Source organism: Gaeumannomyces tritici (genome assembly GCF_000145635.1).
Source record: "Gaeumannomyces tritici R3-111a-1 unplaced genomic scaffold supercont2.1, whole genome shotgun sequence".
NCBI lineage: Eukaryota > Fungi > Ascomycota > Sordariomycetes > Magnaporthales > Magnaporthaceae > Gaeumannomyces > Gaeumannomyces tritici.
This window is the reverse complement of record NW_008804545.1, coordinates 2,031,300-2,045,234: the sequence shown is the minus strand read 5'-3', so window position 1 is coordinate 2,045,234 and position 13,935 is coordinate 2,031,300. Positions and strand designations below refer to the sequence as shown.

General features: G+C 60.4%; 7 protein-coding genes across 7 annotated transcripts in view; 5 read left to right on the top strand and 2 right to left on the bottom strand.

The window, feature by feature from the left end:
• Nucleotides 1-413, top strand: part of GGTG_00636 (hypothetical protein) — a gene marked incomplete at both ends in the record, with an annotated part of 973 nt that extends 560 nt beyond the window's left edge. The window contains 2 exons of the mRNA XM_009218387.1: nucleotides 51-114; nucleotides 267-413. Coding sequence (XP_009216651.1) covers nucleotides 51-114; nucleotides 267-413 — 211 coding nt within the window. The remainder of the gene's footprint in view (nucleotides 1-50; nucleotides 115-266) is intronic.
• Nucleotides 414-1,117: 704 nt separating this feature from the next.
• Nucleotides 1,118-2,869, top strand: GGTG_00635 (phosphoglycerate mutase). The gene is made up of 2 exons (XM_009218386.1): nucleotides 1,118-1,867; nucleotides 2,235-2,869. Exons 1-2 carry the CDS (start codon nucleotides 1,306-1,308, stop codon nucleotides 2,480-2,482), a joined length of 810 nt encoding a protein of 269 aa, XP_009216650.1. The 5' UTR covers nucleotides 1,118-1,305; the 3' UTR covers nucleotides 2,483-2,869.
• A 1,371-nt stretch (nucleotides 2,870-4,240) lies between these two features.
• GGTG_00634 (hypothetical protein) lies at nucleotides 4,241-7,413 on the top strand. Its single transcript, XM_009218385.1, has 3 exons — nucleotides 4,241-5,411; nucleotides 5,479-5,902; nucleotides 5,979-7,413. The coding sequence occupies exons 1-3, from the start codon at nucleotides 5,349-5,351 to the stop codon at nucleotides 7,235-7,237; spliced, it is 1,746 nt and encodes a 581-aa protein (XP_009216649.1). The 5' UTR covers nucleotides 4,241-5,348; the 3' UTR covers nucleotides 7,238-7,413.
• A 585-nt stretch (nucleotides 7,414-7,998) lies between these two features.
• GGTG_00633 (hypothetical protein) lies at nucleotides 7,999-10,026 on the top strand (the record flags this gene model as incomplete). The annotated part of the gene is made up of 2 exons (XM_009218384.1): nucleotides 7,999-8,470; nucleotides 8,516-10,026. 2 exons carry the CDS (start codon nucleotides 7,999-8,001, stop codon nucleotides 10,024-10,026), a joined length of 1,983 nt encoding a protein of 660 aa, XP_009216648.1.
• A 278-nt stretch (nucleotides 10,027-10,304) lies between these two features.
• On the top strand, nucleotides 10,305-10,931 carry GGTG_00632 (hypothetical protein; the record flags this gene model as incomplete). The annotated part of the gene is made up of 1 exon (XM_009218383.1): nucleotides 10,305-10,931. One exon carries the CDS (start codon nucleotides 10,305-10,307, stop codon nucleotides 10,749-10,751), a length of 447 nt encoding a protein of 148 aa, XP_009216647.1. The 3' UTR covers nucleotides 10,752-10,931.
• Nucleotides 10,755-12,080, bottom strand: GGTG_00631 (hypothetical protein). The gene has a single exon (XM_009218382.1). It carries the CDS (start codon nucleotides 11,658-11,660, stop codon nucleotides 11,496-11,498), a length of 165 nt encoding a protein of 54 aa, XP_009216646.1. The 5' UTR covers nucleotides 11,661-12,080; the 3' UTR covers nucleotides 10,755-11,495.
• A 254-nt stretch (nucleotides 12,081-12,334) lies between these two features.
• On the bottom strand, nucleotides 12,335-13,850 carry GGTG_00630 (heterochromatin protein one; the record flags this gene model as incomplete). Its single annotated transcript, XM_009218381.1, has 4 exons — nucleotides 12,335-12,919; nucleotides 12,998-13,355; nucleotides 13,447-13,526; nucleotides 13,596-13,850. The coding sequence occupies 4 exons, from the start codon at nucleotides 13,848-13,850 to the stop codon at nucleotides 12,872-12,874; spliced, it is 741 nt and encodes a 246-aa protein (XP_009216645.1). The 3' UTR covers nucleotides 12,335-12,871.
• Between the last annotated feature and the right edge of the window lie 85 nt (nucleotides 13,851-13,935).

The window sequence follows — 13,935 nt, the reverse complement described above, 5'->3', positions numbered from 1 at the left end:
GCGCGGCCCCGCGGCGGCGCCGTCGAGCGGCGGCACGTGTTTGGGCGCAGGCGGCTGGTGCCGCGGCTCAGGGACTACGTCTGCTCGCCTGCCTTCCTAGATGCTTTCAAGCAGGTGAGTGCTTATCTCTTGTTCTGCGGCTCCGCGACCCCCGGGTGTGGGTCTTGGCATATTTCTTTTCGCAATGTTTGCATTGCTAGAGTGATCTTTTTTTATTTTTCTCTCGCTGACGCATACTTACTTCTTTCCATCCCCCCGTCTTACAGGCAGAGGCGAAAGTGAAGCAGCAGGCAAAGAGCAAGGCCGACGCCGCGGAAAAGACCAAGAAGGAGAAGGCTACGGCGCGCAAGGCCGAGAGGGACGCGGCGAAGCAGGCCGCCACCGCCGCCATGACCAAGGGTCAGTGGTTTTGAGCCCTCCCTCCGAGACCCTTCGGATGGAGGAAGGGCACATGACGAGTTGGTGGGTCAGATGGTCAGATCAGGGCACCACGCGCGCACAAGGGGGGAGAGATCTTGTTGCTTTCTGATGACGAGACTGTGGTTCATGTTTCTCCAAAGTCCTATATTTAGGTGTAGTGGGTGAAAAGGGGTGGTGTTTGACAGCTTCTCTCGCAATACAGTGGCAGATGTGACAGATGTGGTGCATGGCGAGCGCAGGCATCACGCACGCACGAGGAGAAGTTTCGTCGCCATGCCTCCAGTTCATGTCACATCGCGAACTTACTGCGGGGTCGGGTCGATCCCCCTTTCTGGCATGGTCCTCTCAAGCCCGTTGAAAAGATGGAAACTAAGCGTGATGCGGCTCCGCGGACTCCCATTACGCCCCATGGCCGTCAATGCCATCCCACCCGTGGGGCTCCGTCAACTTCCAGATGGCTGTGGCAGGGCAAAACCTACAGGCAGAAGAAGGTGCTCGTGGGGCGTCTGCGGCTTGGCGGCACAGTGGCTCGTCGGAGTCTATGACAGAGAAGCGCCGGAGCGGCTGTCGGAGTTGACGTTTACGTCTGGCAGTCGAGTGGCCCGTCAGCCAACCACACGCTGCCCTCAAGGTCCGATGCGGCGGCGTGCACCCGTAATCGCTCTCGATTTGCCAGCGCCCGGGCGGAGAAGCCCAAAATCCGGCGTAGGGAATGAGTCAAACCAACGCCTGGCCAAAGCCGCCGCTCATACAGCCTCGACCGCCTAGAAAACCAGCAATTTCGGCGTGCCCAGGGATGGCCAACCTCCGTACTTAAACGTATCTTAGCCCAGACAAACCTCACAACACGCCCCAAAACAGCCAGCACATCCGAATCCGCCAACAATGCCCGCAACCATCCACCTCGTCCGCCATGCCCAGGGTTACCACAACTTGCCCCGAGAAAAGGGGGGTCCGGATCCGCACATGCTGTCGGACCCCGAGCTGACGGAGCTCGGCAAGCAGCAGTGCGCCGACCTCTGCGCGAGCTTCCCGCACCACGACAAGATCACCCACCTGGTGGCGTCGCCGATCCGCCGCACCGTCTACACGGCGCTGCTGTCCTTCAGGCCCGCCGTCGACGCGGGCAAGGCCGTCAAGGCGCTGCCCGAGGTCCAGGAGGTCAGCTCGCTGCCGTGCGACACGGGCAGCGCGCCCGATGTGCTGGCGCGCGAGTTCGACAGCAAGCTCGACCTGGCCCTGGTCAAGGACGGCTGGAACGACAAGAGCCCCAGTTCGCCGTTCGCGCCCCAGCTCTCCAAGCTGAAGGCCCGCTCCAGGGCTGCAAGGGTCTGGCTACGGGACCTGGCCGCCCGGTTCGGCGGGGACCCTCACATCGTTGTCGTCACCCACGGCGGCATTCTTCACTTCCTGAACCAGGACTGGGACGGCATGACGAAAGAAGCCGGTAAGCTGAGCAGTTCCCCATTCCCACCTTGCCCCCTCCAACTTTTCCTTTGCTCGCAACCAAGGCCGTGGAAAGGCACGCGGACGAAGCCCGCAGGTTGCAGATCTTTCCGTGGGCGCCATCTTGCTTTTCATGTATGATCCGCCGCCCCACAGGGCCTTCTGTCCCGCCGAGTGAGGACCAGGAGGTCCCGGGACAGTCTTGATGGTGGGGGCACGTCAGTTTCAGCCCCTTGTGGAGAAAAAAGCGTCAAGAGGCAAAAAGAAAAAAAATCGAAACCGCATGCTGCTGACGTGCGGCGCACCAAAACCTCGACGTGGTTTACCTTCGCCTGTCAATGTCTCGTTTGCTAAAAAGTCGCCACCAGGAACCGGGTGGAAAAACACCGAATGGCGCTCTTACGAATTCGTCGACGCCTCTGGGGAGGACCCCGACGCCAAGCTCCGGGAGACGAGCGCAAGCTGGGAGCGGCGCCGTGGCAGCGCGGCGCCGCTGAGCGAGACGGAGCTGGAGGAGCTCGCGGCAGCTCACATGGACGAGATGCAGGAAGAGCTGGACAGAGTCGAGGTTCTCAGGCAGGCCCGCGAGGCCGAGAGCAAGAAGCACTCGGGCTAGGCAGTGCCCTGCCTAAAGCCAAGCAGGGACTGCGTTGATGACATGGAGGCCCAGCGGTCCACATGCCGTTTGTTTCCGTGCCAAGAGACTCATCAATGCCCGGGCGTGTTCCCAGCTGCGGCGCCAGCGCGAGGTTGAGCGCTTGCAAGGGAAAATCCTGGACTGCTGTGGAGACCATGACGGAAGCCGCTGATGGGGGATGCAACGCCGGCTTGGCTGTTGGGGGAGCAATCGTAGAGCACACACGCGATAGAAGGGCACACCTTGGATAGAGCCATAAACCAGACGGAGGCCGGATAGATGGTATGCATCGACCAGAAAATAGACACGGAATGCCTTGATCTCGTCTGACCACGGCGGGAAATCCCGTCCATGACAGGCTCAGAGGCGGCGGCGCTCGGATCGATCGACGTGCAGATTGAGGAGTGGCACGAATGCGTCGCGCGTCAACTGAGTCTGTCTGCATGCAGCCGCCAGCAGTGAGCGGCAAGCTATGAACAACCCACCAAGACAACGTGCCAGCCCGCGCTTACAGTCGACGGGCCAGCGTCTGGCAAAGATGGGCGATTGATGATTTGACGCATGTCGTTTCTCGCAGCAACCTACGCACCTGGTGCGGCAGAATACAAGCAGATCGCATGGTGGCCCTCCCGCAAAAGCCAAGCCGATTCTATCGCGGTCCCAGGATTCTTGTCCCGACAAAACGTTTGACCGTGGCCCGTGAGTGGCCCACCGTTATCCAGCGGCCAGGCCAGCCTAGGGGGCAGGGCGACCCTACCGACCTCGATGAAGGGGCCGCCAGCTGGGAGCGGCTGGTTGGCTGGCCGTGCCGGCGGCGTGCTTCAAGTTCAAATTGATTTGGGCTGCGATTCTAATTGTTTGCAGCCAATCCCGACGGCCGAACGCAGAATGCAGGAGACAAAAAGAGAAAGCGTCAACAGAAAAATGCAGGGAGGGGCGGCACGAGGCCCAGTCCCCCAACGACCAATTGGGAACGCGCGCGTACGGCTAGCTAGACACAAGCACCAACCAGCCTGCTAACCAAATGCAAAACGGGAGGCCCAGCACGCAGCACGCGCAGCTTCATAACGCGACTAGCTCCGGATCCGGCTGTTGGTTGGGTGCCCTGGGAGCCTGGGTACCTGCATGGCGTTTGCAGTACACAGGGACAGGGCCTATGTGCAAAGGCCATGGTCCACAGCTTTCGAGGTCTCAGCGCCCCCGGCGGTTCGATGCGTTGAGTTTTTGTTCTGCACGCGCCGCTTTGGACCCTGAGACCGTGCATGTGTGTGTGCTTCTTTCGTTCAATATCAATTGACTGATCCTGGTCATCCTGCCTCTTCCATCTGCCACGCGCTTTTACCAGACCTTTTTTACCAGACCTGGCCCAAAGGCATCCGAGCTTCTCCGCGCTGGCGATTCAAGGCAGGGTCCTCCGATCCACCCCCACCATCTAGCGCAAATTTGGCCGTCATCTTATTGTGAGCCAATTGATGTCAGTCAGATCTCAATGGGTGCTGGGGAGGCAGCCCGTGGAAGGCTGAGGTTGGCCATGAGCTTTGCGCGAAATGCCCAGGTGCCGAGCTGGTCTGACGGCCCACCTCGCAGAGTCGAAGTGCTGTTTAATTGGATGGCAGGGTAGCATCGAGGAGACGCGGTTTCATGCATGCATGCTTGATCCTATCCCATCCCGCCGAGCTTGCCCTCCCTCCCTCCCGCGCCTCCGTGCCCGTCCTCCATTTTGTTTTCTTCCTGCCATGTCCAGCGAACGTCGACTAGACGGTGCTTGTTACCTACTACCTCTTACCTGCCTAGTGGCGCCTTGTCAACTGTGCCCGTCCGTTCCTTCTTCTTTGTCGCAACCCCTCCAATTTTAGAAAACCGAACAATACCAAGCAACTGGAGGCGTCGCAAGAGCTAATTGAGCCTCAAGACCCTCACAGTCGTCCCTCGAAGCATTATCCAATACCTTTAATCGCCCCATCGCCAGCCACGCTCTCTTGTGCCTGATTCCCGAGTCATTCTTTCCATTCTCCTATTGTGCCTGACCCGACCTCCCGCACTGCATCATATTCTCCGCTTTTTTCGAGACACAAACCTAGTGACGTCCGCCCAAGCCGAACAGGCCTTACTCGGCATCCCCAGTCTGTCGAGAGCAGGGCTCCGAAGAAACCTCATAATCCAGCGTCCCCGGGCACTTGCCCCCGTCCCCCCCCTCCCGCGCAACAACCACTCTGTCGAGCATAGCAAAAGTCGCCGTCTCTCTACTCCCGCCTGTCACTACCAGACCTCGCGTCTCCGATCCTCCTCGGCCGCAACCGCCATCGACTTGTTGATCGACACGAAACCGTCCCCAGTCTCCACCACCCGCCAGCGACCAACATGCCAAACTGAGAAACACACGCCACACCTCCTCCGGTGCCTGTCTCAAAACTCGGGGTGTGCGCCCTCCCCCGGTCTCCCCTGTGCGACCAGGGACCATCCGTGCGCCTCGATCGCTGTCTACCCGCCCTCGTCCGCTCTGGGACTTCTATTCTCGTCCCGTCTACCTCGTTTTTTTTCACAGCCACCGAGCTGGTTCTTTATCGCCATCGCCGTCCTCCTCCTCGTCAATAACAGCACAGTCGGCCATCCCGCAGGCCGGAAACGACTTGTGCAGACGGCGGGACCGGTCTCTCACTCTCACGGCACTCTATTCTCACTCTCCTTTGACAATTCTTTCCTTTGCTCGTGGGCTTCGGCACCACTTTCGACCTTGTATTATCAATTTTTCTCCTCTTTTTTTTCTCTCTTCTCTCCTTTCTCTTGTTTTCGTAGGCCGTGATATCCTTGAGAGGATATCACCGGCCTCCTTTCTTTTTCTATAATGGGTTGTGGAGGCAGGAAACAGCACGCCGAGGTGCGCCCGGAGCAAAAATGGGACTACATCGTGAGTTGCACACCTGCCTCGTTTTCCCACCTAGATGGCGCTTTTCGGCGCGCTGACGGCCCTCTAGAGCTTGACCGACTTCAAGTCGACGTCCTGCTGGGCCCCCTTCGCCTATGGCTACCTCTACGTCTCGCTCCTCATCTCAATGGCAGTCTACAGCGTCGATAGCTTTACCGCCGTCAATCTGCTGGCCTTCGACAAGTGGCCCTCGGAGCTGCAGCCCGCAGTCGGCCTCGAAGTCTCCAAATGGATCTTCTCCGTCTGCATCATACTATCCTTTCTCAATCTCGCGTACGAGCACATCCGCGCCCAGAGAGTCATGAACAGAGGCAGCGTCGCCGAAAGCTACCTCGACAACTTGGCCGTCCGCCTCGAGAGCATCAAAATGGGCAAGGGCAGGGGCTGGAGGAGGTTTCTGGTCTTCGCTGAGCTCACCAAGAGCAAGAAGGGTGCCGAGTACGCGGCGCTGTTCACCTACTTCAGCTTCCAATGTAGGCTCCGCTGCATCTCGACCATCCTTGGGCTTCCCCTGCGACGATTAAATGCTAACAGTCATGTTATTTCCAGCCTGGTTCCGCGTCATCGTCTGCTCCGGCCCGCGCCAGGCAATCAACGCCATGACCCTCTGGAAGGTCTACAACAGCAAGCTGTCCGCTCAGATCGGCCCCGATGTTGGGAGGTCTATCTTGAGCTTCTTCCAAAAGATTAAGATCCTGGCTGAGACCGAGACACGGCTTGCTCTCATTCTGTCGGGCATGTTGTTCACCCTCGTCATCTGGGTGATTTCGATGCTAGCCCTCATATCGGCCGTCCTCATCTTCATCTTCTTCCTTTGGGCCTACGTCCCCTCCGAGGATGGGTCTCTCAGCGCGTACTGCTCCCGGAAGATTAACAAGCGTTTGATGGCGATCGTGTCGGAGAAGGTCAACAAGGGCATTGCCGAGGAGGAACGCCGGAGGAAGAAGGCGGAGCTCAAGGCCGCCAAGAAGGCGGGTGAGCGCCCGCCTGAGGAGCTCAAGGCCACGCTGCCCGACATCGGCGACGACAAGCTCCCAGCGATGCCCGTGCTCTCTCGATCCGACACGATGGCGACCCTCCCTGCGTACAGCTCCCGCCCTGGTACTCCGGGCGACTACGAGCTGAGCCAGTTCAACGAGAAAACTCGCATGCCTCCCTCTCGAACCGCAACCATGTCGTCATCAGTCAGCTCCAGAGCGCCTCTGATGGGCACCGCGGCCGAGTTTGGGCGATCGGCTTCCCCGGCTCCGACCCTTCCCAAAATGGACCTGAACAACTACCCTCCTGTCCGACCTGAAACTTCATCGTCGATGAGGGGCTACGGCCCCCCACCTCCCGGCCGCATGGGGCCCAACGGGGCCCTCGGAGGCGGCTACACGGCGAGTCCCGTCCCATACTCGAGCGAGACTGTGCCGCAGCTGCCCCGCCCTGCCATGGGCTACCACCGGCCGCAAGGGAGCAACGGCTCGATGGGTGGGTTTTCCCAATACAACTCCAACGACCGCGCCAGCCCTGCCCCCTCGATGCCTCCGCAGAGGGGCCCTACTCCGGGACCTATGTCGCAGGGTGGCGGTTACCCGCAGCGTAGTGCCACCAACCCAATGCCTCCACGGGGCCCTCAATTCCCTCAGCCCCAGAGAAACATGACAGCCCCACCAAGGCAACATACGCCTGCAAACGATTATTACAACAGCATGTCACCGGGACCGGGAAACCGAGGTCCTCCACCGCCTCGTGGCGGCTACGGGAACGGCAACGGCTGGAATTCAGATCTGGAGTCGCAAGGCGGCCGTGGTCCCAGATACTAGGTGTTTCGTCGAACGACCATGGTATCCTACTATCGCTACTACTGGCCAGGGCGCCGGTAAAGGCTGGATAAAGCCAGGTTGGATCTGTTTTCTTGCGTCACAGCACCCGGGCTGCATATAACCGGGCTGAGTTCTAAACACACAAGATATGTATTACTGCAATGGTATCCTCTGACTCGTATTAAAAGCTCTCATCATCTTCCTTGCCAATGCTGTGATTGTTCTCAGGTCAACCACAGTCGCTGCACAGCGACACCTAGCAAGCAGTATCTCAATGCTGCTAGCCAAGTCCAGGCTCGTCGTCTGCGGGGTTTGGCGCGTACAGTGGAGGGTGGGTGACTGGGCAGCGGCGTTTGGGAATATGTCCAGCGCTGCTGATTCATCACTTCACATATTGGGCCCTTCCCCGCTTACAAGCGGACTAATCGGGTATCTTTCCACGACCTGCTCTCGACTTCTTTTGCCGGAAGTTGTACCCAACTGTTTCCAAGCTGCGTGCTGGCCTTGCCATGTGCTTCACAGTGGCCTCCTCGGCATTTGCTAGCAAAAACCTAGCGCGATGCGCGAGGGAGGACTGCGTTGGGAAACGGGCGGCCACGCCCCCTTATATCCGTCGCCCGCCCGCGCTTTAATGTCGTCACGAGTCGTCGGCACTCCCTAGCATGCCCGCCAACCAAACCAAAGCCAGACACGGCACCGCCCTCCTTCTCCTGACCCGAGCCCTGCAGCAGCAGCAATTCGGCGGCTTCTACCTCTCCGACATGGCGGCAGTGCACTTGGAGCTCCAGTCATCCGAGGACCAGTGGAGCGCCGGCGAGCTGGCCCTGCACCGGCTGCTCCGTGTGCCGACCCCGAGGAACAACCCCACGGCGCACGGGCTGGCCCCGCACCACGCCGCGCGCGTGCACGAGAACCACCTGCTGGCCGTGGGCGCCCTCGACGGCTCCGGCCAGCCGTGGACGTCCATCTGGGGCGGCGAGCCCGGGTTCGCGGGGCCCGTCGCCCCGGGCGTGCTCGGCGTCAGGTCGCTCGTGGACAAACGACACGACCCCGTCGCCCGGGCCCTGCTCGGCCACCTCGCCGAGGGCGAGATCCTCGACGGCGCTTCCTCCACCTCCTCCGCCGGCGTCGCCGGCCTGCCCTTTAGCGCGCTGAGCATCGACTTTCGGAGCCGCGACCGCGTGAAGCTGGCCGGCAGGGTGGTTGCAGGCGTCATGAACAAGCCCGACGGCGGTGCAGACGCCGCCGCCGCCGCCGCCGCCGCCGAAAAAGAAGAAGAATCCGGCGTGGGCCAGGTGCAGCTCGCCCTGGCGGTGCTGGAGGCGCTGGGCAACTGCCCAAAATACATCAACCTCAAGGCCGTCCGCCCGCACGTGCCGCGGCCCGAGCTCGCGTCGGACTCGCTGCCGCTCAGCCCGCGGGCGCTCGAGATCCTCGAGCGCGCCGACCTCTTCTTCCTCTCGTCCTCCAACGGCAAGGGGCAGATGGACACGAACCACCGGGGCGGGGCGCCGGGCCTGATACGCGTCGTGCGCAACAAGCCCGCCGGTGGCGACGACGGCGACGGCGGCGGCGGCAGCGGTGGGTCATCCGAGGTCGTGCTCGCCTACCCCGAGTTCTCGGGCAACCGCCTGTACCAGTCGCTCGGCAACCTGCACCTGGACCCGCGCGTGGGACTGGCCGTGCCCGACTTTGCGTCGTCCGACGTCCTGTACCTGGCCGGCACGACGCGGCTGCTCGTCGGGGCCGAGTCGGCGGCCCTGCTGCCGCACACGAGGCTCGCCGTGCGCGTCGACGTGACGGCCGCGCGCCTCGTGCGCGACGGCCTGCCGTTCCGCGGCGACGTCGTCGACTTTAGCCCCTACAACCCGCCCGCCCGCCGCCTGGCCGACGAGGTGGCCATCGTGCCGGGCAGTGGAGCAGGGGGGGTGGGGATGACGGCGACGCTCAAGAGCCGCGAGATCCTGTCGCCGACCGTCTCGCGCCTCACCTTCTCCCTGCGGAGCGACCAGCACGGCGTCGCGCCACCATTACCACGGTGGGGCCCAGGCCAGCACGTCACGCTCGACTTCTCGGCCGAGCTGGACGTGGGGTACAGCCACATGCGCGAGGAGGACCCGCAGAGCCTGAACGACGACTATGTCCGGACCTTTACCGTGTCGAGCCCCGCGCCGGCGGCGGACGGCCTGGCGAGCGAATTTCAGATCACGGTGCGGAGGCACGGCCCCGCCACTGGCCTGCTCGCGCGCTGGAACACCAGGGTGCCGCTCGAGCTGCCCGTACTCGGCTTCGGCGGCGGCGGCGGCGGGGCGGGTCTGGAGATACCAGTTGGTGATGCCGGGGCGGCGGCGGTGACGGCGGTGTTTGTGGCGACGGGCGTGGGCATCACGCCGCTGCTGGCCCAGGCTGGTCGGATATTACAGCCGCAGCAGCAGCAGCAGCAGCAAGGGGACGGGGTCGTTGCGGGCAAGCTGGAGGTGCTCTGGAGCCTGCGGGCCGAGGATGTACCGTTTGCGCTGGATTCGTTTAGGAGGATACCAGGACTGGCCGGCGTCACCCGCCTCTTCATCACCGGCAAGGCGCAAGATGACGAGTCGCAGACGGACGAGCTGAAGGGCCTCGGCGCCGCAGTGGTGCAGGGGAGGATTTCAAAGGATGCGCTGCTTGCTGCCGGGCTGGGCGAGGGGGCGTCGCGGAAGTATTACGTGTGCACGGGTCCGGAGGCGGCCAGGACCATTGCCGGCTGGTTGGAGAAGGAAGACGTGGTAACGGAAAGCTTCCAGTACTAGACGGCTCTAGCTATTTCATCAGCCACTATAACAAAGGTGGCACGATACTTGGCATTCATTGTCTCTACCAGCCTGGGTGCCTTAACTATCTGTCTGCACAACCTTATCAGATCCACCGACCATCACCGTCGCCCCTATGAACCATATCCTCAACCGTCCTCCCCGCCCCAGGCCCCCCGCCGCTCCCGGCGGTCACGTCCCTGTAAATTTCCACCCCGTTCCGCCTCCGCCCCCTCTCCAGCCTGGCCCTCGCGTGCAGGCTGCGCCAGAACACCTCCATGAGCGGGCCAAAGTCCTCGTCGACCCCGTCCAGCCCCCGCTCCGCGTCCCGGATCGCGGCCCGGACGCGCTCCAGCCCCTGCCGCCTCGGATCTACGCCAACACCCCCACCACCACCACCACCCCCACCACCACCACCACCCCCACCACCACTGCCAGGATCGGGCCGCAGCGACGACGACTGCGGCGAGGGCCCCGTGTTGCAGCGCGCCACGGCGAGCAGGTCCCAGGTCAGGCGGTCGCGCTGGCCCTGCAGCTGGCGCAGCTGGGCCTCGCGGGACCGCCGCTCGCACAGCAGCGAGCCGAGCCGGCCGAGGATATGGTCTAGCGCGTCGGCGTCGGCCTGCAGCCAGGAGGGTGTGCCGGCATCGGTGGGTATGGTGTCCGATCCCCGGAGGGTTGGCGCGGCAGACGGCGGGCGGGCGGACGGGTCGCTGGGGTTGTGATAGTGACGCATTTAAGTCCTTTTGGTGAGAAATTGGACGCGGAACAGTGATGCTTTTATAGATAGCAAGCAGAATGTTGGGGACGAATTGTTTATATACAGTTTAAAGACTTGTTCGATTTGGTCAGAGTGACAGTTTACAGGCCATGGACGTGATAGCAAAGGGCCAGTCATAATTCCGTACTTCAAGCATTCATATCAACTCGAATGCCTTTGACGACACTGTCAATCGAGAGTAACTAAGCTATGTGGTATCTATATACGCGCTCCGTTTTCATATCCTTTCCAAGCAAAAAGAGCCCAAAATGCCGCTATTTAGAGAAAAGAATATTGCCAAACCCAAATACGCCGGGGTACTCCTGAACCTAAATGTCCAATATTAACTGTTGTTCCATCCAGACCCAACTGATTCGTGTTGTCGTGCTTCCGTGATCCATATGCAAAGGGAAAAATAAACATGAGGAGTGATACATGGTCCGAAGGTAAATGCAAAGATAGATGGCCGAGATGGAAAACGTCTCTAGATCAGAATATTCGACTCGTCATGACGTCGTCGGGGTCGTGGTGCGTCCGCGTTCTGCCCGAGGGACGAACTCGCAACTGGGAGAACGGCACCCGGAACACCCCGAGGGGGGAAGCCCTGCTGCCCCCGGCGGGGCGCGGCCCATAAGGCGACGTGCCTTGAGCAGCCAAGGTGGGCGCGGGCGTGAAAATGGTGAAGAGCGTGACTGGGCCGCCGCCTCGGTCAATTGTCGTCGACTATTGAGGTCTCGCCGCTGCTCGACGTGGTGGTGGCGGTGACGCTGTTCCTCGCCATCATGACTAGCCTGTAGATGCCAAAGGCGATGCCGACCAGGATGATGAAGATGATGATGACGATGATGGCAATAACGTCGTTTGGCTTGACCATGCTGGGCGACGGGCTCGCGCTCGAGCCGGCGCTGGCTTGTGTGGTGGGTGGCGGAGGATGGTGGTGGTGACTATCGCGGCGACGGAATGCTGGCCGAGCGTCTAAGCGGTCTGTATCTGCGGCGGGTCTCTGGAATGAAGGCGGTGATGGTGATGGTGGCGGTGACAGTCAAGCTTGCGAGCCAAGCGTGCGTGCCTTGTCTTGTCTGGTGGTCTTGTCGGGCTTGATCCTGGGAGGGAGGGGGAGAGGCCACAATAGTGCAATACGGGTTGTGTCGTGCGAGATAACTGGAATGCAATCACTTCGGGACATGGCGAAAAGGCGGCATGGGCTTGCAGTTGCCAGGCTGATATAAGGCGGTTGCCCAGCCACCTGGATGCGCCCAAGTAAACAAAATCGCAATGGCTGGGAGGGGGAGCTCCAACCACCCTCAAAAAACCGGGCGGGGCAGGGGTAAAAGTGGATACCCGACAGCCCACCAGTGCCTGACAGGGCCCACGTTCGCTTCTGCAATTGGCCCGACGGGCTCTCCAGCCACTCCTTTTGGTCGCAAGCCCCTGCTCTTTTTTTAGACGTGACTCTTCCCGGCCCAGAACGTCACGTCACTCAGGCCAGGCATTGCAGGGCTCGGGATTGCAGGTATTCCAAGATTGGGTATTCTATCGCAAGGTCACTTGGGAGACTAAGCATTTCTATTGAGAGCTTGATTGCAGTATCTGCTATCAGTCATTTTTCTTGCCGATTCCTAATCTCAATTATTATTGCCTGAACAGTATTGTTGCTGAACTTGTCGTTCGTCCGAAAAAAAGAAACTCCACGATGCATGTTCAAATCGAAACATGATCCAGACCCAAGCTTCCGTTGTCAATATGCATCACCAAATGCAGCCCGCCCACAAACAGCCTCTACACTTCCTCGGCGACATCACATGACCGAGATTGTGTCCGCCACTGTCGCTCAGTCCATCACTATACTCACAATGCCGGCCATGGAACGCCGTGGGTGGTGACACACATGAGGCTTGGGGAGGCCAGCTGTAGGAATTTTAGTTCAAGCCCAAAATCAACACTGTCTCGCTTTGCCAGTAGGCAATGCGAGAGAGCTAAACAAGTCCGAAATAAACGCCATGAATGCACCCCAAAAGCTCAGAACCGTGTCAGTGATATCTTGTGATTACATTTTGCATTTGTTGTTAAGTCCCGAGTTTTAATTTATGTTGAGGTGGTAAAGTTGATCTTTGACTCGTAAAACTTGAGCATCTGTCATGAGAACCACAAAGGTCAGCAAGAGAAATCCAGGCTCAATAATGCATGACTAGCAAGGGAACAAAGCCGTACCTTCTGGGGAGCACGGGTGTAGGCTTGCTGGGCCTTGTGCTGTGACTTCTCGCCATTTTTCCAAGTGAGCCAGACGATGAGGTCACCACTCGTATCCCGCGTCATGTCGACATGGTCAATCTGATCCTCCCAGCTGCCTGCCGGAGGCTTCCACGCTCCCGGCTTCCGCGTCTCGGATGCATCCGAATCCACCGCGGCACCGCCGTTGGCCCGGGATTTCTTGGTTGATGAGGGGGCGCCAGAGGTGGATGGCCGGCCTCGTTTCTTGCCCTTGGTTGCCTTCTCGCCAGCCTTGTAGAGGCCCTGCATCCCTCCAAACTTGTTCAGGTAATCGTCGAGGATGGTGTCGGCAGTGCCTCTGCACAAGTCACCCAAGACCTTTGGTCAGCGTGCTGTCACTGGCAAGCCGCACCACGGATCATGGTGGGGCTACGCGGCTATATCCATACCGAAGATTGTCCTCAGGCTCCCATGTCCGGTCCTCCTTCTTATCAAACCCCTCCCACTTGACCTCAAACCGCGGGTTTCCCTGGTTGAGGCAAGGTCAGCAGCGTGCCGCCAAAGGCTTTCTCAAGACACCAGCGTCACGGGAGCTCACATCTTCGGCGATCATGTGTGAGATGATCTTCTCGACGATGTACTCGTCGCCATCCTCCTCGTCATCTCCTTCATCTTCTTCATCGTTGGCGGCACCGCCGTCTTTATCGTCGTTGTCGTCATCGGCATCCTTCTTCGGGTCCGCGTACTTGACCGGCTTCTTCTCGCGCTTGGTGGGGATGACGTCGAGGCCGTTCTCTCCGTCCGACATGTCCTCGTCGCTGATAGCTGGAGGGCGGCGAGTTGAGGAACGCATGGTGTCAGCCTGTACTAGTCCTGGGCGAGTAGCCACCCGCGAGCCTTAGGGGCAGGTGCCTTGGGGGGGGGGGGGGGGGGGGGGG